Here is a 25,265-nt window from a genome sequence, read left to right as displayed (position 1 = left end):
CCTCAGAAATAAATGCCAGGTCTTACACAGCCCCTTCCCCTCTCCTGCCCCAACAACGTAGGTCACAGAGCCTCCGGGAGTTCCAAAAGGGTTCAAACTAGCAAAGTTTTACTTCAATGTTATGTTTACTCATAAATGACTCTGAAAAAGCCAATATGTAAGAGGCTAACACGCTGTGTCTAAGGCAACGTCGAGGCCATTGTGAATGTCCTTCAGACAAGAGGCTCTGCTCGAAATCTCCATGAGCTGGGGCAGGGGCAGCAGGGGGGCTCTGGGACGGATGAATAAACGCACACCATCTCAGCTCTGCCATCAGGGCTGGCTGCCTGGGATGCTAAGGCAGTCGATGGGAGGTGGACTGCTTGGAACTTCCAAAGCTGCCCGAATGTTTGGGTGTTTTTGCTGAGGCTTTGGGAGGGCCCATGTGCCAGGTGGAAGGGCCCTCGGCCAGCCCCCTCCTCCCACACCAACCCCAGGGACAAGCCCACCTCCCTGCCAACTGGACCTGCTGGGCCCTGGGTGGTTTGGCCAACCTCCCACCCCAGCAGCCCCTGCCACGGGGACTTATTGGTGTCAGCTACCACGCAGTGTCAGCTGCGGAAGCCCGGCAGTGGCCCTGAAGCAGGCAGGGGTAGCAGGCAAGGGTCTGCAGCCTGGGTGAGGGCCTGCAGCCTGCAGCTAAGGGTTGCCTGTACATTTCTGCTTATTTCCAAGGTGTGGGATGCTCTGGGGAGGTTGGGGAGCGTGGTGCTGGCAGCCTCCACCCAGTAGTGTGTATGTTGCAGGGGGCAGAGAGGGAAGGAACATCTCCAGCGAGGCCTAGACAGGAATCTGTCTTAAAGGTGGCCAACGGCGGCCCACCTGTAACAGACACCTGCTCCCAAAGGGGCCCCTCAGGGGCCAGCCCAGCGGGGTGACCTCCCAGGCACAGGCAGGCCAGGCTGAACCCGGCCGCAGCTGGAGACGTGGGGCGGGTGGTGTTAATGAACAGCAGCAGGAGGGGTGGGTGCGGCCAGGGCACAGTGAGAGCGGGCAGCAGGGCCCGTCCATCAGAAGGCAAAGCAGCGCTCCTTCGGGTGGCCCACGCGGTCCAGGTTGGGCAGGCAGGCATACTGGATCATAGGTGGGGGTCCGCACATCAGCACCAGCGGCTCCTCCTCTGGGGGTGGCAGGTGGTCCCGGATCATCTCCTCGTTCACGAAGCCCTGGCTGTAGTCCCAGGCTGCAGGGCGGGAGACCAGGTGAGCCTGAGGGTGGCCGTGTGACCGACCACCAACTGCCCACCACCCCCTCCTCTGTGATGAAGCTGCTGTGCCTGGAAATGGCAATCCACTCCAGTACTCTTGACTGGAAAATCCCATGGACAGAGGAGCCTGATAGGCCACAGTCCACGGGGTCGCAAAGAGTCGGACACGACTGAGTGGCTTCACTTTTTTTTCAACAAGGAAGAATGGAGCAGACCTCGGCCCTGATCCCCTGTCCCCATGCCTGGCTCACCTGGATCACAAATGCAAGCCTGTCAAGGTTCCCTAACCACACTTTACATTTTGCAAAGCCTTTCACTTCTACTGGCCTCTTATGTGACCCTCGTGGATGGACAGAGCGGGGCTTACTGATCCCATTTTACAGATGTGGAAACTGAGGCCCAGAGGACCCAGGATTGTCTCAGGTCACACAGTGAGGCATGGACAGGGCTGGGACATTAACCCCAGGTCCCAGAGATCCCCCAGCCAGTGCTCAGTGCCAGCCTGGTTAGGGTGATGCTGCCTACCCCCCGCCCCTCTTCTTGCTACCTACCAGCCCCATGCCTACTGTCTGACTCTTCCCTCCACGGGGTGTTGGCCCACGAGGAGCCATCTCTAGTCCACAGCTGTAGTCCCAGTGCCTAGACAGCCGAGCACAGAGTAGCTGCTCAATAAATAATGAACAAAGGAATGTGTCCCAAATAAGCATTAGATGCTTTTGAACTGTGGTGTTGGAGGAAACTCTTGAGAGTCCCTTGGACTGCAAGCAGATCCAACCAGTCCATCCTAAAGGAAATCAGTCCTGAATATTCATTGGAAGGACTGATGCTGAAGTGGAAACTCCAATACTTTGGCCACCTGATGTGAAGAACTGACTCACTGGAAAAGACCCTGATGCTGGCAAAGATTGAAGGCAGGAGGAGAAGGGGACGACAGAGGATGAGATGGTTGGATGGCATCACTGACTCAATGGACATGAGTTTGAGTAAACTCCGGGAGTTGGTGATGGACAGGGAGGCCTGGTGTGCTGCAGTCCACAGGGTCACAAAGAGTTTGACACAACTGAGCGACTGAACTGAACTGAACTGAAATGAGCCAGAAAGCAGTGAGGCCAGGACACAGGCTGAAGTTCCAGATGCAGGATCCTCAAAACAGCAGCCTCCTTGAAGTCCTGCTTGCCTCCCTGTCTTGCACACGCATATGCACGGTTGTATCTCCAGGTTTCACCTGAGATCCAGAGCTGCCTTTTATTCCTCCCAGTGACTGCCAGTGCCCATGGTGAGAACCTGGCACCCTGGGGCTGGCAGGACTCTAGTCCCACATGGACCCTCAGGACTGACCCACCGACGGGGGCTGCTCAGGGACAGGGACCAGCCAGTCCTGGTGCACGGCTCCCTGCCCCCATCACTGCCCCCATCATCTGTACTGCCCAACAACGTGACTCCCTTTTGCAGATGCGTGAGGAGCAACCCAGTCTGAAGCTCACCTTGCTCCGCAGTCCTTCAATGGTCAGTTGGGACAAACACTGCTTGGAGACTGAAGGCACATGCTAGCCCCTCAAATGTCCCCTGTGCTGAGCAGCTCAGCAGGATCTCAACCCCAGAGAGACAAACAGAGGGACTTGCCGGATGCCCACCACCCGCTGCCCGCTCCCTCCCCTCCCACGGTAGGCGCCTGACCCCAGGCCAGCCTCTGAGCCCCGGGCCAGCCCTCTGGCTCGGCTCCGGCCAAACAGCAGCCGAGGGCCGCATAAGCAGCAGAGCATCACTGTGTCTATCAGATGAGCAGGGCTCCACCAGGCCTGCCTGAGGCTGGGGGAGGACCCTGCACCCTGAGTCCCTCCGGCTCCAAACACCTAATCTTCTGGCTTCTCTCTGTCCTTCCCGATCTGGAAGAACCTCACTAAAGCTTTTGACACCAACAGAAACGCAGCTGCTGAAGTCCAAGGTCATGCGGAGGTCACCAAGGGACCTTGTCTAAATGGACACTGCTCAGTGTCACACCCTGTACACTCCACGGTGGGGGGGAGGGGCACGCGGGGATGGACGGGGGGTGTCCCCTGAGGGAGGCAGGTAAGTCGGTCTCAGCTGGTCCTGGATGAGGAAGCCTCCACTGTGCTGAGCAATGGGGTATATTCTCTACCTCACAGGCACTGTGCTTAGTAACTGACCACATCTTGCCTTTCACACTGGCTGCTGGGAAGCTCAGAGTGATATGCGCCGTCAGTCCTGGTAAGGGTGCACCACAGCCCATGCTCCTGTACAAACCTCTCTAGATTCCATTTTATGGGCCTGCCCTTGTTTTTCTTTCAGTCTGACTCACTCCATAAGTCTCTATACGCTGCCTAAAATCCCTCTGGAATGGGGCAGCACATAGGCAGGTAGGTCACATTTTATTAACAGATCTCAAAGTACTTTGTAAAAAACTCCATGGGATTAAACCCTATCTGCTAGTATATGAAATGTACAGGTGTATAAGATACATCTCAGTTTTACAAGGATTTTTTTTTTAGGCAAGTATTTCTCTTTGCGTGCATACTGAAGGAGACTGTGGGGGAAACGTGGTCAGCGGGCCCCTCCCCCGACTCTAGCTCCACAGTCGCCGCGCTGGCCTGGTACCATGTTCTTTTTCAGCATCAACCTTTTCCAGTTTATACCTCATGGTACAGCAGTCCTCCAACTACTCTCAAATCGTGGTCAGGGTAATAATAAACGTAAGTGTAAAATACCAGAAAACTACCCGGCTGTATCTCTTCCTGGGCCATACTACTTGGTTCCTCTTAAAACTCCTCCTAGGAGGCGGCGCTTTGGTCTCGGCGTTGCCAGCTGCCACCACCAGAGGGCGGTGTCCACGAACAGTGCGTGCATGCTATGCATGCCGAGTCGCTTCAGTCGGGTCTTTTTCAGTTAACTCTCTGCGACCCCGTGGACTGTAGCCCACAAGGCTCCTCTGTCCATGGGACTCTCCAGGTAAGAATACTGCAGTGGGTTGCCATGCCCTCCTCCAACTAACAGTGCAGCCAGGCCTTTTGCTGGCAGGAGACTGGAGCAAGGTCTAGCTCCCAGAGGACAACCCTGTTTTGAGTTTTGGGGCAGCTTTCACTCCCTGCCTCCTGTGTGTCCTTGGCAAACAGCCCAAACACCTGGACAGGCAGAGTGAAGGTAACTGTACGTCAGTGCAGCCCACTCCGTCAGCAGGGCTGATGACGGCACTGTGGAAACGACCCCCCTTCGCCCCCAGCACTGGCCTCAGCTCAGGGGGAGAATGGCGGCCTTCTATATCCAGCAGTGCAGACAGGGGGGCCTAGGGCTCCCTAAGAGGCGAACACGAGCTCAAGTCCTGGCTCTGGGGCTTTCTCGCTGTGCGCTGTGGGGCACTTACCTCCCCTCTCTCCTCAATGCCCTCCCCTCACAGGACCGCCATGAGCTGGACCAAGGGGGACCACGCGGACAGAAGGCTCCACCTGGCACAGGGCTTGCAGCACAGGCGGGCATGGGCCAGCACCCCCACCGCAGCCCACCCACCCGGACACGCTCACCTTCAGGGGCTTTGTCCACCGTGTACCAGAGCTTGAAGCGCGCAGAGTGCTCGTTCCTCAGTTCCTCCAGCTCGGGCCGCAGCAGGATGTCCTTCTCGGTCTAGGGGAGCGGACAGGGCCCAGTGGTCAGGAGGGACAGCGGCAGGGACTGCCCTTGGAGACCCTCATCATCCCGCCCACCCATGGGCCACACGCTTGGCAAAGCTTCCAGGCAAAGTCCAAGTCTTTCTATGTTCTGGCATCTCAGGCTGTATCAATAGGTCCATAATTTAAGGAATATAGATGCGACTCCCCAAATCGATCCGCAACCTTGCCCACACTGATCCCTCTGCTTGGCCTGCAGCTCCCCACCTTCACCCCCACTGATTTCACTCAGCCAGCCCCACGTGGCCCTGTAGAGTTCAGCTTGTTTCACCTCCTCCAGGAAGCCTTCCTAGACCCCCAGGGAGTGTTAGCAATCTACTCCGGAAACATTCCCTCTTTCCATTCCTAAGCACACTTTGCCCGGAATGTTTGCAGGTTACTCACAGATCTGGCTCCTCCGGTCAGTGAGCGGTACGACTGACTCACAGGAGTGTTGTGAAACCAGGGCCAAAGAGCGCCGTCAACCAGCAAAAGTCACCCGCTCACCGACCTCTCCTGAGCCCCCCGCTGGGACAGGCAGGCAGCGAGAGAGGCACGGAAACTGTTCTGAACATCCTCCTTTGTGAACAACACCTCTCTGACCACCCTCAGTGCCCTGTCAATTCCTTAGGATCAACTTGAGGAAGTGGAGTCCAGGGCAGAAAATTCCACATAGTTAGGGCCTCCAACACAAGCCGCTGCTTTATTCCCCACGTAGGTTACAACCAACACTCAACGCCAGCAGGGAGTCCTGGGGTACTCACCCCTCTACACCTCTAACAGGACTGGGTAATGATCATTGAAGCTTTGCCAGTCAGACGGATGGAAAATAAAGCTTGTGTTTTATCTTTTATTATCAGTAAACTTGTCACTGGTCTGCTCATATTTTCTTCTTATTAGTTTGTAAAAACTTTTTATATGAAGGATATTAATTTTTATTGATGATACATTATGTGTCTCATCTTCAGTTGTTTATCTTTCTACCTTATTTGTCAGTTCAGTTCAATCGCTCAGTCGTGTCCAACTCTTTGCGACCTTTTTCCCCAGAGGAGCTTTTCATTTTTAAGCAGATGGCTCCATCAGTCTTCTCTTTGACGGGCTCTCCTCCAGTGTCTTGCTTAGCCTGACCATCTTTGTTCATTCATTCAGTAGTACTTCTTGTATTTAAAAACGCTCGCCCTCTACTTTTAAAGCTTCACTTTTTCGCACATATATCCCTAACCTACACTTCATTTTTCTATAAGATAGGTAGGGATCTACTTCATTCTTCCCAAGTGTACAGCAACTAACCCAACACTCCTTTCCGTCTCCTCAGGTTTGACATGTCACCTGCATCAGATACAGAGTCTCATTTACACTCAGGTCTGTTTCTAGGTCAGGGCTGTTCAACCGAGCCTTCTACAATGATGGGAATGTTCTAGATCTGTGTTATCCAACAAGGAAACTAAGCACTGGTCACATGAGACTATGGAACAACAAAATGTGCCTAGTGAGACTGGGAAAGGGTGTTTATTTATTTAATCTTAACTAACCTCAGTGTAAATAGCCACATATTCTAGCATGTTCCAGCACAGTCCAGACTTCCCGCTGTATTACCCAGAATCCCAGCCAGTCCAGTAAACCCAGGTCTCACGTGTGGCTCCAGAGCTGTGCTCTTTTTATCACTGACACTTCTTAGTATTCTTCCTTGTCACTCTTCTTTTCAAAATTTTCTTGGCTGCCCATGTATACTTTGTCTTCCAGGCCACAGTGCATCATTTTGTCATATTATAAAAGGAAAAAAATGATCCTACTGGGACTTCTGAGTATTACTTTCTGAAGAACTGATGCCTTCAGAACATCAGTCTCCCTGCTCAAGAGCCAGGCTGCCCTGCTGTTTATTATCTCCCTGACACCCTTCTGAAAGCGGGGCTTCCCTCCTCACCCTGGGTCCCCGCCGGCCTCCACCCCGGCCACCCGGTGCCTCCAGGAAGAACACACACATCTGCAACGTTAAGCGCTCCTGTCCCAGGCCACCTCAGTCCACACGGTCCTGAGAGGTGGGCCCGTTCCCCTACACTACAGATGGGGAACTGAAGAGGCTGTAGCCCCCGTCCCAGCCGAGCACACACGTCACTCGGGGGAAGGAAGGAGAGGCAACAACCCGACTGGAGCAAAGCCGCGGTCCTCGGGTGGGGCTCCCTGAAACCCTCTAGAGGGACCCTGAGGTCAGAACGATTTTCACACGATACTTTTTTTTTTGCACTTTTTTCACTCTTGCTCCCTCGCAAGCGTGGAGTGGAACTTTCAGAGGCTACGTGACTTGTGACACCACATTGACTAAATGCAGAAACAGAATACAGGAGCCACTGCCCCCGCCGACAGGCAAAACGACACCGTTTCAGGCGACGGAGGGCCTCCACGGAGACCGCCCAGCCAAGCCAAGTGCAGCCCACTCGCTCACCCCACCAGCCAGCCTGGAGTTTTTGGCTCTTTCCACCCACCCCTGGGCCTGGTCAAGGCTGCGCTGGTTGACCTCAGGGCAGTTTTCTGCAGCTGTGTGGGAGTCCAGGGACCTCAAGCCAACCTTTCCCCTCTGGGCTCAGCATTCTCGCAGATGGATGGGGCAGAGCCTGGGCCAGACGGACCCAGGGCAAGCTGACCTGAACCATATCTGAGAGGTGCGGGGGGCCTGGTGCACGTCCCCCCGCCCTCAGGCAGGGGGCGTCCCATCTGAGCCTCCCCACAAAGGGGCCTCACTACAAAATCCACATATTAAGTCAAGAAATGCTGAGCCTGGAGAGATCCTCATGATGACCCGGCTTTATCAGCTCATTCCTCAGGGAGACAGGGAAGCCCAGAGAGGGAGAATGACTTGTCCAAGGCCACACAGCAGGCCAGGGCAGGCAGGCAAGTGGCAGGCATGGGGAGGAGGACATGTGCTCGGGAGCCAGAGAGCCCAGGTCCAAACCTGATCCCAACACCCCCAGCTCAGGGACCTCGTGCGGTGCGTCCCCTGCACCTCACCTGTGCAGATGCACCCTCAGGCTCTTCCCACATCCCTGGTGGGTCCCAAACTCCACGTGTGGTAGAGAGAGTGCTGAGGTGCCAAAGAAGTGGCCAGGGGAGCCAGTCTCGGTGTGGGGGTGCTCCAGGGGCCTCAACCCCCAACCAAGCAGCCCTGCTCGGGTCAGACGCTCTAGCTCTGCCCAACCTCACCAGCTGCTGCAAGGCTGCTGTGCACAAAACACTCAACAGTCCTTCCAGCCACTGTGAGCATCCCCGCAGTGCCTTGCAGACCCCTGAGCAGTGCCTGCCCGGCACCCCACCCTCGGGCCTGCAGACCTCAGGACCGCCCACTGACCTGGTTGGCAAACAGCAGGTGGCACACGGTGTGGTCATCAGGGTCCTTCATGATGGCGCGGATCACCTGCAGCATTGGGGTGATGCCTGCAAAACGAGCCACCCCCACACGCTGTGTGAACGCCTGCTGCATACACAGCGCCAGGCAGATGACCGGGGAGCTGCCAGGACAACCCTGACCTCAGACAGCTCCCGGGCGCTCGTAACCTGTGTGGCGTCCCACACCCTGCCCCCGACTCGACACCTCCGCCCTCCAGGGACTCGGGGAGGGACCCAGGTCCACATACCCGTTCCTCCTGCGATCATGCCCACAGATTTCACCGTCTTGATGACAGGGTCGGACTTCTTGTCTGGACGGATGGCAAACTTTCCTGGGGAGAGCAGATAGGGTGAGGCCCAGCTCTCAAACACACCGTGCTTGGGGGTCAGACCGGCTGGAAACCCTGCCCCATCTCAAGGGTTTGGGTGTGGCAACCACCATATCCCCCCAGCCAGTCAGGTGAGGGGGATGGGAAGGGGGGACTAGGGCCAGCTCAAATGCCAAAAGCAGCAGGAGGCTGGAGGAGCAGGGGTCCCAGCTCAGCCCTCCCCTGGTTTGTTTAGAGCCTAACAGAGCTAGTCTGTGGGCAGGATGTGCCCCCCAAGGCTGGTCTGCAACCCCTGCACTGACCACCTTGACCCCTAACAGCTGGGGAAATGAGGCCCCAGAGAGGAGTTGGCCTGCCCTACAGGAGTCACCCTTCCAGGCAGCAGCAGAGGCGGGACTTGCACCAACATCCACCGCACCCGCCGGGTCCCTGGGGAGTCCAACCCAGATCACCTTTGCCCTGGTAGACCAGCAGCCCGTTTGGGCCCCGGAACTCAATGGTGTCGCCAATCTTCATGCTTTCCAGGTACTGGGACATCTTCCCTCCAGCGGGAAACTTGGGATGGGTGTCTTTGAAGTAAACCTGCAAGACACACGCACCGTCCTCAGCCCCCGTTCCCAGGCTGCCAGGGTGAGCTCCAGAGTCTTCTGCGGCTGCGTGCGGCCTGCTCACTCGGTGCACCTCCCACCCGTCAGAACTCACCTGTCTGTGCCCCGTCCCCCCCGGGGGCCTGCCTTCCCCGTGATGTCCCCTTGGAGGGCAAAGCACCAGCCTGGTGTCCACGGCAGTCGACCCGAGGGCCTGAAGTGTAACATTCTGCCAAGACCCGTGTCTGTGGCCCCTCTCATCCGGAGAGTCCCACGGCTGTCAGCCCAGTGCAGGCCCTGCTGGTGGCTGTTCAGTTCTTTCTGCTTTGCGCTGCCATGAAAATGTCACTCTTGGAACAACTCCCTTCTCTGTGCCCTTTGGGATTTCAGCTTTGGGAAAAAGGGATGCAGCTACAACCCTCAACAAAGAGATGGGCAGACAAAGGAGGAGCTCCAGGACAGAGGGGCATCTGTGCTGGGCCTTGAAGGGCAAGCAGGAGTGATGGGCAGAGAGGGGGCAGGGACAGAGTGTGCCAAGGCCAGGGGCCTCACAGGGCTTGGAGCCTCTGGGGTGCGGAAGGGAGAACTCGTGGCTGCAGGACAGCCAGCGTGTCTGTGTGTCTGGGGTCGGGGAAGAGAGTGGGCAGAGCCCACTGTGTGCCAGGCCAGTGCTCTGACTTTTAGCCAGGGTGAACCAAGGGGGCCATGAGGTCTCCAAGCCAGGAAGGACCTGGTCCTTGTGAGCATTTCATCCTCTACTTGAATCCACACCCCCAGCACCTTCTCTACATCCAGCTGGGGTGAGTTCAGCAAGAAGAGATGCATGAACCCTCACCATCTTCCCGTTCCTTCTGGACAAAGCCCCCTCCCTGCAGGGCCTCCAAGGCTCTACCCAGCCCCACTGACCCTCAAGTCCTCAAGCCTCCTCCTGACCCCAGGGCCTTTGCACAGGGAGGGTCCTTTCCCTCCATCTCCACCTGCTCGCCTCCTCGTTGCCTGCTCAGAGGGACGGGGTGGGGGGCACAGCTGTCATCACCCCGCCCCAGCTCCAGGGTCCTCGGAACAAACACTGACCTCTGTGTGCCCACCTGTTCAGTGTCCACTCTCCAGCCAAAGACAGGCTCCCAAGGCCGGGTGGGCTGGGCACCCGGCGTGTGGCCTGAGTGACACTGAGCAAAGAAGGGACCCAGGCCAGAGCCAGGACTGCCAGGCCAGCTCCTTTCCTGCCCTCACAGATCCAGCGCCCAGCCCGGGACCCTGAAACCCCCAGGGCTGAAGCTGCGGCCCCGCGGGGGTCTGTTTCTGTCTCCCCGTCCTGAGGTCCAGTGAGGGGGCCTGGGGCCTGCACAGCGGCGTTGGGACAGTAAGCCTGGTCCCCAGGGGGGTGCTGAGCCAGGGTGGCTGTGGGTGGGGGTTGTGGTTTGGGCCTTGACTGGAGAAGGTGTCTAACACCCCACACCCACCACCAGCTCTGGCAGGTTCCCACTTTTTAGGGGTGTGTAATCAGAGAAAGTGACTCACTGCTGTAGAGCTTGTGTTTCTCATTTTCACAAAAATGTACTGGGTTAGAGGTGTCACTTCTCCTTCCGCTCAGTGTCTTGTTTTTTAAGATCCTTTCTGGGTGGTCTGTGTCTCTCTGGTCTGTTGCTTCTAACGGCTCTATCTTCCCCGTGGTGTGCACCCACCCCCTGACTGGTGGGGGATCCCAGACAGCCCCTCACCCCAGCGCCCACACAAGGACCCATGAGGCCCACACTGCACCGCCAGAGGGCCTGTGGGGTGCTTCTCAAGGGTGAGCGGGCACCCAGCTCCCCGGGCCTCCCCCGTCTGCAAGTGGGAAAGCAGGCCCTGCATGAGCTGGTGGGCCTGCCTGCTTCCTCTCTGGCAGAGCATCTGTCCTGGTTTGAAGACACTGAGCCTGAATCCCAGCCCCCGCCTTCTGCTGAGACCCCCATGCTCGGCTTGTGCTAAGAACCACAGGGTGCCCCTCACTCTGAGACCAGGCTCAGCGAGCACAGGGCCTTCGGGGGCCAGATTCTGGGGCGTGTGGGCCCCGTGGAGGCCTGGGCTGTGATGTGGTCACCCCTGCCCCACCCAGCTGTGGCCCCAAGGCCTCACCTTGATGACCAGGTCCACAAAGCCCTTGTCGTCATCGCTGGAGACAGGCGTGTAGGGCCGAATAACCAGGTTCCCATCGATTCGAGCCGAGAGGTAGATGTGCTGGCCTACAGGACGGCGGGGCTGAGTCTGGGCCCGGGACCATCCCTGCAGCGTCCCTTGGGCCGTCAACCCACCTCCCGGTGCCCCACCACAAGCTGGACTGACCTCGGCTCCTGCTGCACCCATCCCCGCCTCCCACCCCAGCGACTCCCATCATATCCCAGCTCTCTGCCTTTACTCGTGCTGGGGCCACTGCCAGGGACACTGGGGCATTCTGCCCTCTTGTTCTGACACTCATCCTCGAAGGCCTGGGATGGCTGACACCTCCTCCCTGAAGCCCTCCCTGCTCTCACTGAAATGTAAACCCCCCTGCAGCCCCCACCTCCCTTTCCCAGCGCTGGCTCTGTGTGGGCTGGGTCGGGGCTGCACTCACCGACGGGGAGGCCCAGGATGTGCTCAGGCGATGGCAGCGCAAAGCGGAACCGCCGGGTGTCATGGCTGATGACCTGCAAGGAGGCCGAGCTGCTGGACAACACCCAGGGCAGAGGGGCCACCAGACCCAGAGCTGCCACCCCGCCCCAGCACCAGGGTGTCACTGAGAGATGACACTGACAGGCGGACACACGCCCTGCACACACGTGTGTATGTGAGGGCACAGGGGCCAGCCACACACTGCAAGTGTTCTGTTCTCGTTGGCCCAGAGAAGGGCAGTGACCCGCCCAGGGCCACAGAGCAAGGTGGCTGGGCAGGGAGCAAGCTCCAGATCCCAAAGGGAGGCTGCCAAATGGCCCAGAAAATTCCAGGGCTTCCAGGGGCAGGAGAGAAGGAACCACCTCTGCCATAGCTTGAGACGTGTCCTGTCCTGGGGTGGTGGGAAGAGCCTAGAGGCTGACCACAGAGTGGGGGAGGGCTGAGACAAGGCTCCTGTGAGTCTTGGGGCTGCGACTTGAGAGAGGGGTCTAGAAGCCACTAAACTGAAAGCCCCCAGTAGGCAGGATGGCATGACTGTGGCAGGGCTACACGGGGCGGGAGGCACGGCAGCCTCACTGCCCGGGAGGCGGACATGGCCATGTGCACCCAGGGCACGGTCAACGGGCAAAGGCCATCTCCCCTCCAGGGCGGGCAGAGGCGGCTTAGGACCAAGGCTGGGCCGAGGACGGGGCCTAGTCTTAACAGAGGCCAGGGAGGCAAGCATCCCACAGTGTCAGAACTAGGACGTGAACCCAGTGCCCAAACCATGACTGGGCTCCAGAAGGCCCCTGGGGGGTCTCCCCTGCACCAGGCGCTGCAGGACGGTGGTTGTGGAGGGGCCACTGGAAAGGCTAGCTGTCTGCACTTGTGTTCACGCTCACAGGAGGCAAGGTCCAGTGATGGACAGTGCTACCACCCAGGGAGGCTCAAGAGACCTGCAAAGGGCCAGAGCATCACTGGAGTGAGCAAGCTGGGGCAGGAGGCCTGGATCTCAGGAAAGACGGCACCCAGCCCCCACTCAGGATGCAGGGCTTATTGGAGGCTGGTGGGTCTCTCTGCCCCACAGTCCAGCTGCAAACAGAGGCCCAAGGCCTCCTACAAGTGGACTCCAGGATTATCAACCAGTCCTGGGGTTCAAGGTCAGAAATCCACATGCCAGACATTTTTGGAGGAAGCACAGAAATGAGGCAAAGACCCTGAAGATTACTGTGTTTGACAACCTCGAGCCCAGGACAGCAAAACTCACGAGGCTGACGTCTGAGAGGGCTCGGCACACTGCTGCTTCCAAGAAGCCACTGGCCGTGACAAGCTGAGCAATAGGTTCTCAGAGCTCAGGGCAACCCTGCCCATCACGTGGTCCAGGCCCGTTCAGAGAGGGGAAGGGCAGGCAGCCGGGACCCTTCCCTGAGCCACAGCAAGCAGCAAGAGCAAGCCCACCTGCTGACCCTGCAAAGCCACCAGGAGGCTACAAGGGGGAGGGTTACTGCTAGGACACTGGACACTCGCTGCCCACTCAGTCACAGGGGCCTGCAGGGTCCACTGAGGACATCCCTGTGACAGACACCAGAAAGCTGTCAAACGGGATGACTCGGCTTTGGGTTAGACATGAAAAGGGGTCTGTGCGGTGTGTGAAGGTGAAAGTGGTAGTCACTCAGTCGTGTCTGACTCTGGACTGCAGCCCACCAGGGTCCTCTGTCCATGGGGATTCTCCAGGCAAGAATACTAGAGTGGGTTGCCATTTCCTCCTCCAGGGGATCTTCCCTACCTAGGGATTGAACTCGCATCTCCCGCATTGCAGGTGGATTTGTTACTGTCTGGGCCACCAGGGAAGTCCATGTTGTACAGCCAGGTAAAAATGTTAGGTTATTTAAAAAGAGAAACTAAGCATACACACACCTGAACGTCCACGCGTCATGTACGTAACCAATGTGACGCCAGAGAAGGCTCACGATGACCTGTGACCGGGACCCTCTTGCACAGGGGTCATGGTGCGGGGGAGGGGAACATTTGCACCTTGAGAACAGAGCACGTATAAATATGTGCCTTTTTTTAAATAAAAGTACAATTTTTACAGTGAGCACATGTAAATCATACATTACTTCTGGAATTAAAAAACAGTAACAAGGGTGTTCCCTGGTGGTCTAGGGGTTAGAATTCTGGGCTTTCACTGCCGTGGCTGGGGTTCAATCCCTGGTCCGGGAACTAAGATCCCACAAGCCACGTGGTGAAAAAAACAAGGAAAAAGAACTTTCTGAAAGGAAAAGGATTTAAAACACTGTGATTTCAGTTTAGTAGGAAAAAACTGTGTACAGGATACATTGAAAGGACTAAGTCTGGTCTCATCTTGGAAGTGGTCATTTTTTTTTTTTTTTTTTTTTTGCCTCTTTCTGGTTTTCAACTTCTAAGAACTCCTGGTACAATTACGGTCACAGGCGCTCCAGCTCTAACGTGGAGCCCAGGGCACAGACCAGAGCCCAGGATTCAGGCTTGCAGCAGGTGACTGGCTTTCTCTGCCCCATGACTCAGTTCCTCCCTGCCACACCCCTTCTGAGGCAGCTGCCTGTGGCCAGAAATAGCACAGGGGAAGCTTTGATGGGGGAGAGTGAGGAGGGAAGCAGCCCTACAGGGTGGGCGGCTGGGCAAAGATGGGGAGAGGATGGTTTTAAATCAAAACCACGATCGGAGGTTTGAAAAAGCAAAAGCATTGTGCAGACCCAGCCACAGTCAAGATCACGGGGACACGCAGGAAATCAGGACTCTAGGGGCCCTGAGTGGGTGGGCCTGGGAGAGAGAGAAGAAGAGAGGAGGAGACCTTGTCTTTAAGGAAGGGGTCCTGGGATGCAGTACCCTGGATGACCACGAGGCCTATGCCTGAGTCATAACCCAACCCCTAGCTCACAATGTGACCTGAGTTAATCCTCTCTTGCCCTCTGTTTTCACATCTGTTAAATGGGTACTTGGACCCAAAAGTCCAAGTACAGCATCGCTCCCACTCTGATTTTCTGTGGGATAGTAAGTGTGGCTCAGAGAACCTGCTCTGTGGTCAGAGACCCGGGTTCAAATCCCTCAGTAATTTACTGGTAGCCTTAGAAATGGATATGCGTGCATGCATGCCAAGTCGCTTCAGTCATGTCTGACTCTTTGTGACTCCATGGACTGTAGCCCGCCAGGAGCCTCTGTCCATGGGATTCTCCAGGCAAGAATACTGGAGTGGGATGCCAGGCCCTCCTCCAAGGGATTGAACCCGCATCTCTTATGTCTCCTGCATTGGCAGGCATGTTCTTTACCACTAGTGCCACCTGGGAAGACCTTAGAAATGGACATCACTTCACTTTCCCCATCTGTAAAATGGGCAAATAATGGGATCTACTTTAAGAGGGTCCATACCCTAAGCACACAGTAGATGCCCACGAAATGCTCTGATGCTGAGAAAGAGAGAGAGGTGCCTGTGCCCCATGACCCCTCAGGCCCCACACTGACCTCCTTGTCAATCAGCCGCAGCGGGTACTTGATGTCTGGATTCTCGAGTGTGATGGCTGGGGTGGAGCGCTGGAACAGCTTCATGATCAGGCTGTACAGGAACCAGACTGGGGAGAGGACCACGTGGCCCAACTGAAACGACAGGGCAGACACAAGAGGTCAGCTTGGCCCCGGGGAGGGTCTGCCCCTGCCCTTCCCCCAAACACACCAGTTGGTCCACACCTCTGACCGCTCCTCTGCCAGGAACACCCTCTCCCCACTTCATCCAGGCACCCCGGCTCCATCTTGGTGCCAACTGGGAGACGCTATTAATACAAAACTCAAACTCATGAAACTCATCAGTGTATTACTACATCACTGGAAAAGCTCCATTTCCCCTGAGGAACAGGGACAAAGAAAGCTACGTAACTGAGCATGTAGGCCCTTTTCACTATGGCTGCCAGGAAGCTCAGCACAAAGTTCCCAAGTACCTGTGCTTAACCTTGAGTACTGCATATCTGTGTTCCCTTCCTCCCTCCTCGAGTCAATCTCCCTGACTGCATTAAGTGATGTCAAGCGCTAGCTCGCTACAGACAAACCCCTGAGCCCTGGGGTTCTGCTTTCAGATGTGAGGGGCAGCCGGGCACTGAGCTGGATGCTGGGAAGCTCTGCTCCTTGCTGGCTGGGTGCCACTGGTCGAGTCCTTTCCCCTCCTCTGAACTGAATTGGACAAAGGTGATCTGCAAGGTCCCCTGAAGCTCTCTGCATCATGCTGGGCCCCACATGGGGGTTAACCTCACGACGACGCTGAAGAAGGTGCTGACGTCACCGCCGCTTTACAGACAAGGGAACGGCTCAGAGAGGTGAAGCAACCCACCCAAAGACACACAGCTGGCAGGTGGGGAGCTGGAATTCAAGCCCGAGTCCACCTCCCTCCCCAGCCATGCTCTTATAACATCGGTCCTCGCCCTCAACATCACGCTCACCCTGCTATGTGGCTCTAACGGGCTCTTCCTCGTCAGCCCCCTGCACCCCCTGCAGCCCCTGCCCCATGCTCTCAGCCTCACAAAGACCCTCAGAGGTGGTCTGGATGCTTTGAAGACAGAGAAAACTCAAATCACATGGCCAGATAAAACTGCTTAGGTTTTACCTGGAGAGGACATCCTTACAAAGAAAGGCAACTAGCTTGCTCCTCTTTCTAGCTGTGTTTGTCCCTGGGAAGCAAAACCAATGAGCCTCTCTGCCCTGCTTCTCCATCTGTGAAATGGGGATCAGAAAACACACTTCCTGGTTGTCGAGACGGAACTCAGCCATGGAAAGCGGCTAACCCAGGCTGTCCCCCAGCAGGCCTGTGACCTCACTGGGCATGTATGTGGGTGCAGCGGCTACCCTGGGCCATCCGGAAGTCGTGTCCTTGGCAGCTTCCACAAACAGGACCACAGCGAGACCCAAGGAGAAGACAAGAACGGCCTCAAGACCACTCAGACCAATCCTGCAGCAGAGAACCTGGCAGACCCCACCCTGAGCAGCGAGCAGCATAGCAAAGGGGCCAGGCTTGCCAGGCGACTCCTGACATGGAGCGAGAGGGGCCAGCACTGCCCATGCCTTCTTCAGGACCCACCTCCAACACGAGGAAACACCGAGGGGCCGTCCTCTGGGACCACTGGCACAACTCTTCAAAAATATCAAGGCCACGAGAAACGAAGGCTGAGGAACGGGTTCCAGATTAAAGGAGGCTCTGGTGGGTTGCAGGGTGGCCCCCAAAAGACCTGTCCACCCAAATCGTGGGGATGGAAAAAGGGGTTTTGCAGCTGTAATTAAACCAAGGAGGACTTCCCTGGTGGTACAGTGGATGAGAATCTGCTTGCCGATGCAGGGGACAGGGGTTCAATCCCTGGTCGGGGAACTAAGATCCCACGTCACAGGGTAAGGAAAGCCCAAACGCCACAAATACTGAGCCTGCGCCCTAGAGCCCACAAGCTGCGCCTCCTGGAGTCCCCGCACCGCAACTATTGAAACACACACACCTAGAGCCCGTCTCCACAACGAGAGAAGTCGCCGCAATGAGAAGCCCGGGCACCCCAGCGAAGAGTAGCCCCCGCTCGCCGCGACAAGAGAAAGCTCTCACAGCCACGAAGACCCAGTGCCGCCGAAATAAATTAACTGGGAGAAAAAAAAGCAAACTAAGGATCTGGACGTGAGATCCTCTCAGATTCTGCCAGTAGGCCCCAAATCCCATGACAAGTGTCCTTCTCAGAGAGAGGAGATTCAGGGGAGAAGGCTGCATGAAGGAGGAAAGGACCCTCCCCTTGGCCTCCAGAGCGCGCCCTGCCAATACCCTGATTTCAGACTTCAGGCCTCCAGAGTGTGAGAGAAGGGATTTTGATTGCTTTGTGCCACCTAGTTTGTGACAATTTATATGCAGTCAGAGAAAATGAAGACAGGGAAGTCCCCTACCTACAAACAAATTCCGTCCCGAGAGCACTTCTGTGAAGTCTAATTTGCTCGTAAGTCTGACCCAGGCACCCAACTCACACAATCGGCTATGTTGTACTGTACTGTAATGGGCTTATAATACTTCTCACACAAATGATACACAAATAAAAAATAAAGGCAACATTTAAAATCTTGCAGGAGAGTACCTTGATAAATACAGTAGTCCAGTACAACAGCTGGCACACAGGGTCTGGCAATGAGTAAACAGACGAGAAGAGTTATGGGCTGGAGGCGGGAGACGAGGTGGGAAACGGTGGAACTGAAGGACTGTCAGCAAGAGCAGAGGGAGGGCGAGCAAGACAGTGTGACTCCATCCGCGCCTCACGCTGATGGACACACGTTCGCACCTCTGAAAGTCTGCATCGTGCAGGGTCGTGTGTGAGGCACGTACTCGACCCCCCTGTGTTTCTGCGTTCTGAGTCACTGGGAAAACCTCCACTTCCCCTGAGGAATAGAGACAAGGTTCGTATGGAGGAGACTCACTGTACAGAGGCCAAAGGGACAGAAAAACTGCAGAAAAAATGCAATGGGCAGTTTTGAATCCGATTCTGGGCCGGGGGAAGAAAACACAGCTGTAAAGGACAATCCTGAGACAACCGGTGGAATCTGCATTAAGGCCCACGGATTAGACAATAGCATATGTTTCTGATTTGATCACCAACCTGCAGTTATGCAAAAGAAAGTCCTTGTTCTTAGGAGAGAGGCACAAGTATTTAGAGGCAAAGAATTAACATAATGTCATTTACTCTCAAACGGTTTAAAATACACACATACAATAATAAGGTAAATACAACAAATGTTAACATCTGGTATATTTTGGTGAAGAGTATATAAGGATATAAGGGTTCTTTTATGCACTCTTCCAAACTTACTGTAAGTTTGAAATTATTTCAAAATTAAAAGTGAAGAAGGCAGTCCACACTAGCAGTTCAAACAGCAAGGTCAAGAACCAAAAGTTCTCCCCAAACACTGGTTCTCAAGGAAACGGTCTCACAGCTTGTTCACTCGTCCTCCCTAGGGTACCTCCCTGAGCTTGGTTCTCACGGTAGACAACCATGGATATTCTTCCGCGCAAGCTCCCCCTTTTCCTTGGCCGCCAGGAAGCTCAGAGCCAAGTTCCTTGCCTGCAGGGAGGCCTCTCTGCTTCCTCTGCAGACCTCTTGAGAAGATCCTCCCCTCTCTAGGCCCAGTCTCAATGCTCCCTCCCTTCCTGGAAGCCCTGCCAGGACCTGAGGCCTCTGAGCCTTGGTGTTCTTATCTATGGGAAGAAGGTCAGGGCCACTGACTGGCCTACCACCCAGGGGAGCTGGGACATGAGATGAGGTAGGGGGCTGAGGTCACAGAGGGGTCTATAACCAGGGGAGTGCGGGCACGTGTGCGTGCCTGCACACACACACACACACACACACAGGAGCTTTCTCTACCACCCTCATGGGGCCCCCACCACAAGTGAAGGAAGAACACAGATACCAGGATTCCACACCAGGCCTGGCCCTGCCCCCCACACCGGCCCAGCAGCTTCAAGTTGCCCAGCCGCAGCTTTGGTTACAGGCCTTCTGTTGGGCTCAGAACACCATCGACAGTGCCTAGTGCCTCTCTGGCAGACAAGGCCTCCAGGCTTCATGCAACCAAGGCCTCATCCCACGGGGCCCCTGGTCTGTACCAGTGGGTGTAAAGGGAAGGCCCGAGGGAGCTGGCCCCAGCACACACACCCCCCAACCCCTGGCCTGCACAGGGCCACACAAAGGGTCTCTGGTCTTCTGCTCATTTACCTACCACCTACAATGTCCCGACCACCACGCGCTATTTCTCCCACCCTGAATTTCATTTAGGGCCCATTGTGGGGACTTCCCTAGTGGTCCAGTAGCTAAGACTCCTCACTCCCAATGCTGGGGGTCCAGGTTCAATCCCTGGTCGGGGAACTAGATCCCATGTGCCACGACTAAGACCGGACACAGCCAAACAAATAAATGAATAAAATGAATATTGAAAAAAGTTCTGTTGGCAGCCCAGGACTCCAGGGTCAGGAGACGCGAGGTTGAGACACACAGCTCAGGACTTCAGGAGAGAATCTTCACCTCTCCAGGCTCCACCTTCCTCAGGAAGGTCCCACCTAAGGCTGGTGGCGGTGGGCAGGCGGGGGGTGAGTGGGAATCGAGGCTGGAAAAGGCCATGCGCACACATGGCCCAAAAGCACACACGGCCCTGAGCTGGCACTGCTCCACAAGTGGGCTGCGAATCCTCTGAGCTAATCCTCACTTCAACCCCAGGCTGCAGCACCGTGACTATCACCCAGTTAAGGATAAGCCAACTCTGTCCTCAGGGGACCAGGCTCAAAACGAGTGAGACTGCTGTCCCCGTTTTTCAGACAGGTTAAGAGACTTGCCCAAGGCCATGAAACACAGTCCTGTGTCGTCTGGTTCTTCTGGAGGCGCCTCCCAAAACAGATGCCCTGGAGCCCACAGCCCAAATCCCCGGCTCCACCGAAATCCCATCTCCCACCTCCTGCAGCCAGGCCCCAGCAGCCCAAAGCAACAGGCTGCTCCCCCCAAACACCCATCACCGTGGCTCCCCACTGCCTACACTCAAGGTCCCTACCATCCTGTCACCAGCCTTTTTTGCTTCAGGCCTCTGCACACTCTTCCCTCATCCAACCAGCACATTCCTTTCCTATTTAGCTTCCAAGAGTCCAGCTCAAACCTCAAATCTCACCTGCCAGGCCCCTCCCTGGCTAATCAAGCCCTTAGCAGACTTCCGGAGCCCCCATTTCCCTTTGCCAATTCCCCGGGGATGAGGGTGGGGCACTCTGATGATTCCTCTGCTCCAGGCCCCTTCCATGTCCATCAGGGAAGGCATATCCACCGGGAACATTGTTTAGGAAAAAAATTGAGCCAAGTTACATTTGCAGGAAATCACTATTGTCGGCAGCCCTGGAAATAAACTTAAATGACATTAAGAGCCAAGTGGAGCTGTGCTCCCTGGAGTTTTCCTTCCTCCCAGCACAGCTGTTTCAGTGCATGCACACCCAGGTTTGATAACTAAGACCCCTGGCTGGCAGGTAAAAAAACCTGCCCGAGATGCAAGGGACCCGGGTTCGATCCCTGGTTGGGGAAGATCCCTGGAGAAGGAAATGGCAACCCACTGCAGTATTTTTGCCTATAGCATTCCACGGACCAGAGGAGCCTGGCGGGCTACAGTCCATGGGGTCACAAAGAGTCAGACACGACTGAGCGACTCACACACACCCCTGGCCTGCAGTTTGCTGCGCAGTCTGCAAAGCACCTTCCTCTGCGTTTCTTCACTGACCCTCCGCCGTGGGAGATGGGCCAGCTGCCTTCCTCCTTGGCTTGGCAAGGCCCAGGGTAGAGTCTGTGCTCTGGATCCTCTGTCTCTCCCCTTCAATCTCTCACCCGCCCCAAATGCCAAGCCAGGGCAGGTGCTGAGCCATGAAAAAAGGCTCATTCGCCAACAGCTCTGAAGGCGAGCCCTCGACACTGACCCTGGCCCTCGCACAGAACTTGCACATCCCAGGCACCAGCTCTATGTGCCCTGGATGCCAGCCTGGGGCTCACATGCCCAGGCCAACTCCCCACGCGCAATCACAATGCAGAATGGCAGACACAGGGAGGTGAGGGCCCTGGTGTCTCATCTCCAGCAGTCAGAGCAGAGACTTGGTAAATATCTGTGGGTAAATTCATATGGGACAAGCACCAGCGCCTACCCCGCAGACTCTCTGACTTCTCTTACTTTATCTGAATGTTTCAGTAACCAGGACAAGAGAGCAGATGCCCACAGGGGGAGGGCAGAAATCGGCCCTCCACCAGGCACTGGCCAGATGGGTGGATCCTGAATTCCTGGCGGACACACCTGCCTCCCAGAGGTGGGGCTGGAGCCGCTGCTGGAAGGAGCTGACCTGGGACTGATGGGTAAACATTAGCGGCCTTTCCTCCATTCCCCGCGCCCAGCTGCTCCGTGTGAGCACAGGTCCTCAAGCCCAGCACGCGGGCACGACGGCCACCCTTCTTCAGTGAGGACACTGAGGCAGGGTGAGGACCTGCGGCCAGTTTGATCTGTGCACTGAGCCTCGCGACCACAACTCTGCCCCCGCGGACAGCGTGGCCACTGAAGAGAGCAGGGGTGGACTCTGCACAAATTCCTTTCCAAGAGGCAGCTGTGGGCAGACTCTCGTCAGTCAGTCCTTCAGGACACAAACCCCAGTGGGCACAGCTGGCAGAGAAAAGGGTGCCGTGGAAAGGTCAAAGCTTTGTCTCTGGGAAATTGGAGGCTTTACCAGACTCACAAGGGGTTGGGATGCCCTGCCACCCCTGCAAACAGTGGGCAGAGTAAACAGGATGGACGAGGCTAAGGCCCCACCTCAGCTCCTCGTGCATTGCACATACACGTGCGCACACACACACACACACACCACCTCCCCCTAGCCACCCAGGGGGTTTGGGGACAGCTGCCTCCCAGGCCTTGACCTGGTGCCCCAAAGGTTATACTCTGCCCACCATGGAACCCACCTGCCTTTCCCCGCCTCTGATAACATAGGATGGGCAGAGGAAAACGGGGTGTCAGGGTGTATCCAGGGAGCCCCCAGCCTGCCCAACAGAGCGGAGAGGTGGGGTAGCCCTACCACCCCCACACGGCACCCTGCCAGCTGCTCACCCCCTGGAATTCTGCTCCCCCCGACCCCGGGACCCTGCCATCCTCTCTACCCAGGTCAGGTCTCAGTGGGCAAAGGGACCTGCCAGGACCTCCACCTGGCAGGCGTGTTCCTCCCCAGGTGCCAGCCCCTGTGCTGAGGCTTACCTGCCTGCTGCCCGCCCGTCAGCTGTCTGGCTGGGATCTGAACGTCTACCTCCCTCAAAGCCCCCTTTTCAGGAAGTGGGAGGGAACAGAGGAAGTCCTGCAGTGAAGGGCTCCTGGCTCGGGGAACCCAGGAGGAGGGGCGGGTGCAGAGCCTATCGGCCCAATTCGCCCTCCGCAAGGGAAGCCCAGCCCTGCTGCCCAGGGGCAGGGGGACTGGGACCACGGACTAGGCACAGGGCTGCCGGGGGCAGGAGAAAGCCTTGGCCTCTACCTGTGGTGGCAGCCTGTCTGGGTCCACTGAGCGCTCACGTCTGTGCTGGCGGCAGGGGAGTCAGGGTTGGGGCCGGCCAGCTGAACCCCCCAGCATGTGCCCCCAGGGGGCTGGCAGACTCCAGAGCTAACCCCTCTTCTCTGAGTGGGAGGAGGCCTCTTGCAGGGCCTGCACGTCCCAGATAAAAACTCCGGTGCCCCAAGCCCGAGCGGGCCTCCAGCAGACTGCGTGGAGCCTCTGTGCCCGGAGGCAGGGCTGGGGTCTGCTCCGGGTATCCTGGGCCAAGCAGGGACCCCGGCAGGGCCCCGCGAAGAAGGGACCATCCCACCACCCCTTGAACAGAGGAGGCTCAGGAGTTGGGGCAGGTCTCCTGACGCTCAGATGGGGCTCTGTCCCTCAGAGGGGCTACAAGGGGTCCTTGGCTACTCAGCAAAAATACTGAGCAGCCACATCCCAGGGTGCGTGCTTAGTCACTCAGTCATGTCTGACTCTGTGCGACCCCGTGGACTACAGCCCGCCAGGCTCCTCTGTCCATGGGATTCTCCAGGCCAGAATACTGGAGTGGGTTGCCATTCCCTCCTCCAGAGGATCTTCCTGACCCAGGGATGGAACCCAGGTCTCCTGCATTGCAGGTGGATTCTTTACTGTCTGAGCCACGTGGGAAGCTCACCGAAGGGACGCAGAGACAAATCCAGGCAACATGGATGGCTAGAAGGTGAGAAGCCCTGTGGGAAACAGCAAGGGGTGGGGGGTGTCTGGGCTGGAAGGTAGAAGGCTGAGCGGTAAGGAAGGAAGACAATTTCTGGGAACACGGTCAGGATGTTCCACTGAGCTGGGGTGATGCCCCCAGGCTTGCCCTGAGTAAAGCGGCCCCTCGGACTGAATGGCCCCGAGTCCCAGGCTGGGCCACTCGCCTAGAGCAAACTGGCCAGGCCAGGAGGCTTTCTGCCTCATCCCCAAGGGGGAGCTGTAAAGAGCCGGAGGGCGGAGGTGGGGGAGGAGGCCAGGCAAGAGGCTCTGGGCCTCCTGCTCCCAGAGAACCCCAGGCAGCCCCAGGGACCAGAGTGTGGGGGGCAGACCTGGCCACAGCCTGGAGGGGGAACACAGGCCACCCACCCCCACTGCGGCTTCTGAGGAATCCCAAAGGAGGCGGCCCTGGGCCCGGCCAACGTGACAGCGTGAGAGTGGACTTTGCGGCCCCAGGAGTTCAGACTCGGCCAGCCGGGCGGGTGGCCAAGGTCCCCAGCGGCATTTTCTTCATCTGTAAAATGGGGCCTTGCCAGTTTCTTGGGTTAAAAGAAACCAGAGCCCAGCATGCAGCCCAGGACAGGGCTCAGGGGTGGTGGGTGGTTAAAAAAAAAACACTCCGTCATCCAGCAACATCTCACGTGTGCACACACACACACACACCCACTCCACACGCACACACCCACTCCACACGCACACACTCGCAGGTACGCACCTGTTCACACTCCCGCACAGCTGCACACTCACTCACCGTCCCTAAAACCTAAACACACCCCTAAACACACGGTTGCACATGCACACACGTCACACCCACACCCCGGTCACACACACATCTCACACTCGCAAAGAGGCGACCGTTCACACTTCACACGTGTTCACACTCATGAACTCACGCGGGGTCACCAGTCTCTTTCACCGCCCCCACCCCACACTTGCCCATCCCTGGCGCGCACACCCGCACTCCTGGGCGGGGCAGAGGGGCGGGGCTCCCCCGGAAGGCTCGGCCACCCCAGCCACCCCAACCCCGGCTCCGGGCGACGCCCCTCAGCCGGGAGGGCCGGGCCGGAGGGCAGGAGCCCGGGGCCTGAGTCACGGCCGCCAGGGGACGGCCGGGGCGCGGCGGGCAGGGCGGGGCCGGGTAGGGTCCTGCGTCCCACGTCCGAGCCGGGCCCCCCCCGCCCCGACCCCGAGGCCGGCTGCAGTCGGCGCTGCCCGAGATGGAGGCCCGGCGCCCGCGGCTCCGGTCCGCAGCGATGCCCCGCGGCGGCCGGCGCCCGGCTCCCCGCCTACCGTGCTCAGCTGGGCCCCCATGTTGGCGCCGCGCTGCGCTCGCTCCGCCGCCGACACCGCCGCGCCCCGGGCCCGCCCGCCGCTGCGTCACCCCGGAGGAGGGGCGCGCCGAGCCCCGCCCAGTGGCGGCGCCCGGGGGTGGGAGGCCGGCCTCCAGGCCCCGCCCCGCCCGCTTCCGTCCGCGGCCAGAAGGTACCCCGGAGAGGGGCCGGCGGTCCCCGTGGCCGGCCGGCGCTGCTGGCTACCGCCCCCCGCCCCAAAGCCCACCCACCGACCTGCTGTGTGGCCTCCAGTAGGACGCTGGCGGTCTCTGGGCCTCGTTGGCCGTCAAAGGGGAGAAGATGGCGCCCCCCGAAC

General features: G+C 57.5%; 1 protein-coding gene across 3 annotated transcripts; it reads right to left on the bottom strand.

Moving 5' to 3' along the window:
- Positions 1-86: 86 nt before the first annotated feature.
- On the bottom strand, positions 87-25,017 carry LOC120857565 (NADH-cytochrome b5 reductase 3). Of its 3 annotated transcripts, none has more exons than XM_040233160.1 (9): positions 24,909-25,017; positions 15,314-15,445; positions 11,796-11,868; positions 11,321-11,427; positions 9,068-9,197; positions 8,535-8,618; positions 8,249-8,334; positions 4,783-4,882; positions 87-1,222 (listed from the first exon to the last, which is right to left on the bottom strand). In XM_040233160.1, exons 1-9 carry the CDS (start codon positions 24,927-24,929, stop codon positions 1,050-1,052), a joined length of 906 nt encoding a protein of 301 aa, XP_040089094.1. In that variant the 5' UTR covers positions 24,930-25,017; the 3' UTR covers positions 87-1,049. The 3 variants fall into 3 exon arrangements, with proteins under 3 accessions (XP_040089094.1, XP_040089095.1, XP_040089096.1); XM_040233161.1 differs by lacking the exon at positions 24,909-25,017 and adding an exon at positions 22,601-22,657; XM_040233162.1 differs by lacking the exon at positions 24,909-25,017 and adding an exon at positions 17,935-18,227.
- Positions 25,018-25,265: the final 248 nt, after the last annotated feature.

This window comes from Oryx dammah, unplaced genomic scaffold, assembly GCF_014754425.2.
Source record: "Oryx dammah isolate SB20612 unplaced genomic scaffold, SCBI_Odam_1.1 HiC_scaffold_29, whole genome shotgun sequence".
Lineage (NCBI taxonomy): Eukaryota > Metazoa > Chordata > Mammalia > Artiodactyla > Bovidae > Oryx > Oryx dammah.
Note: the sequence above shows the minus strand (reverse complement) of the source record. Positions and strands in the feature narration are given on the sequence as shown.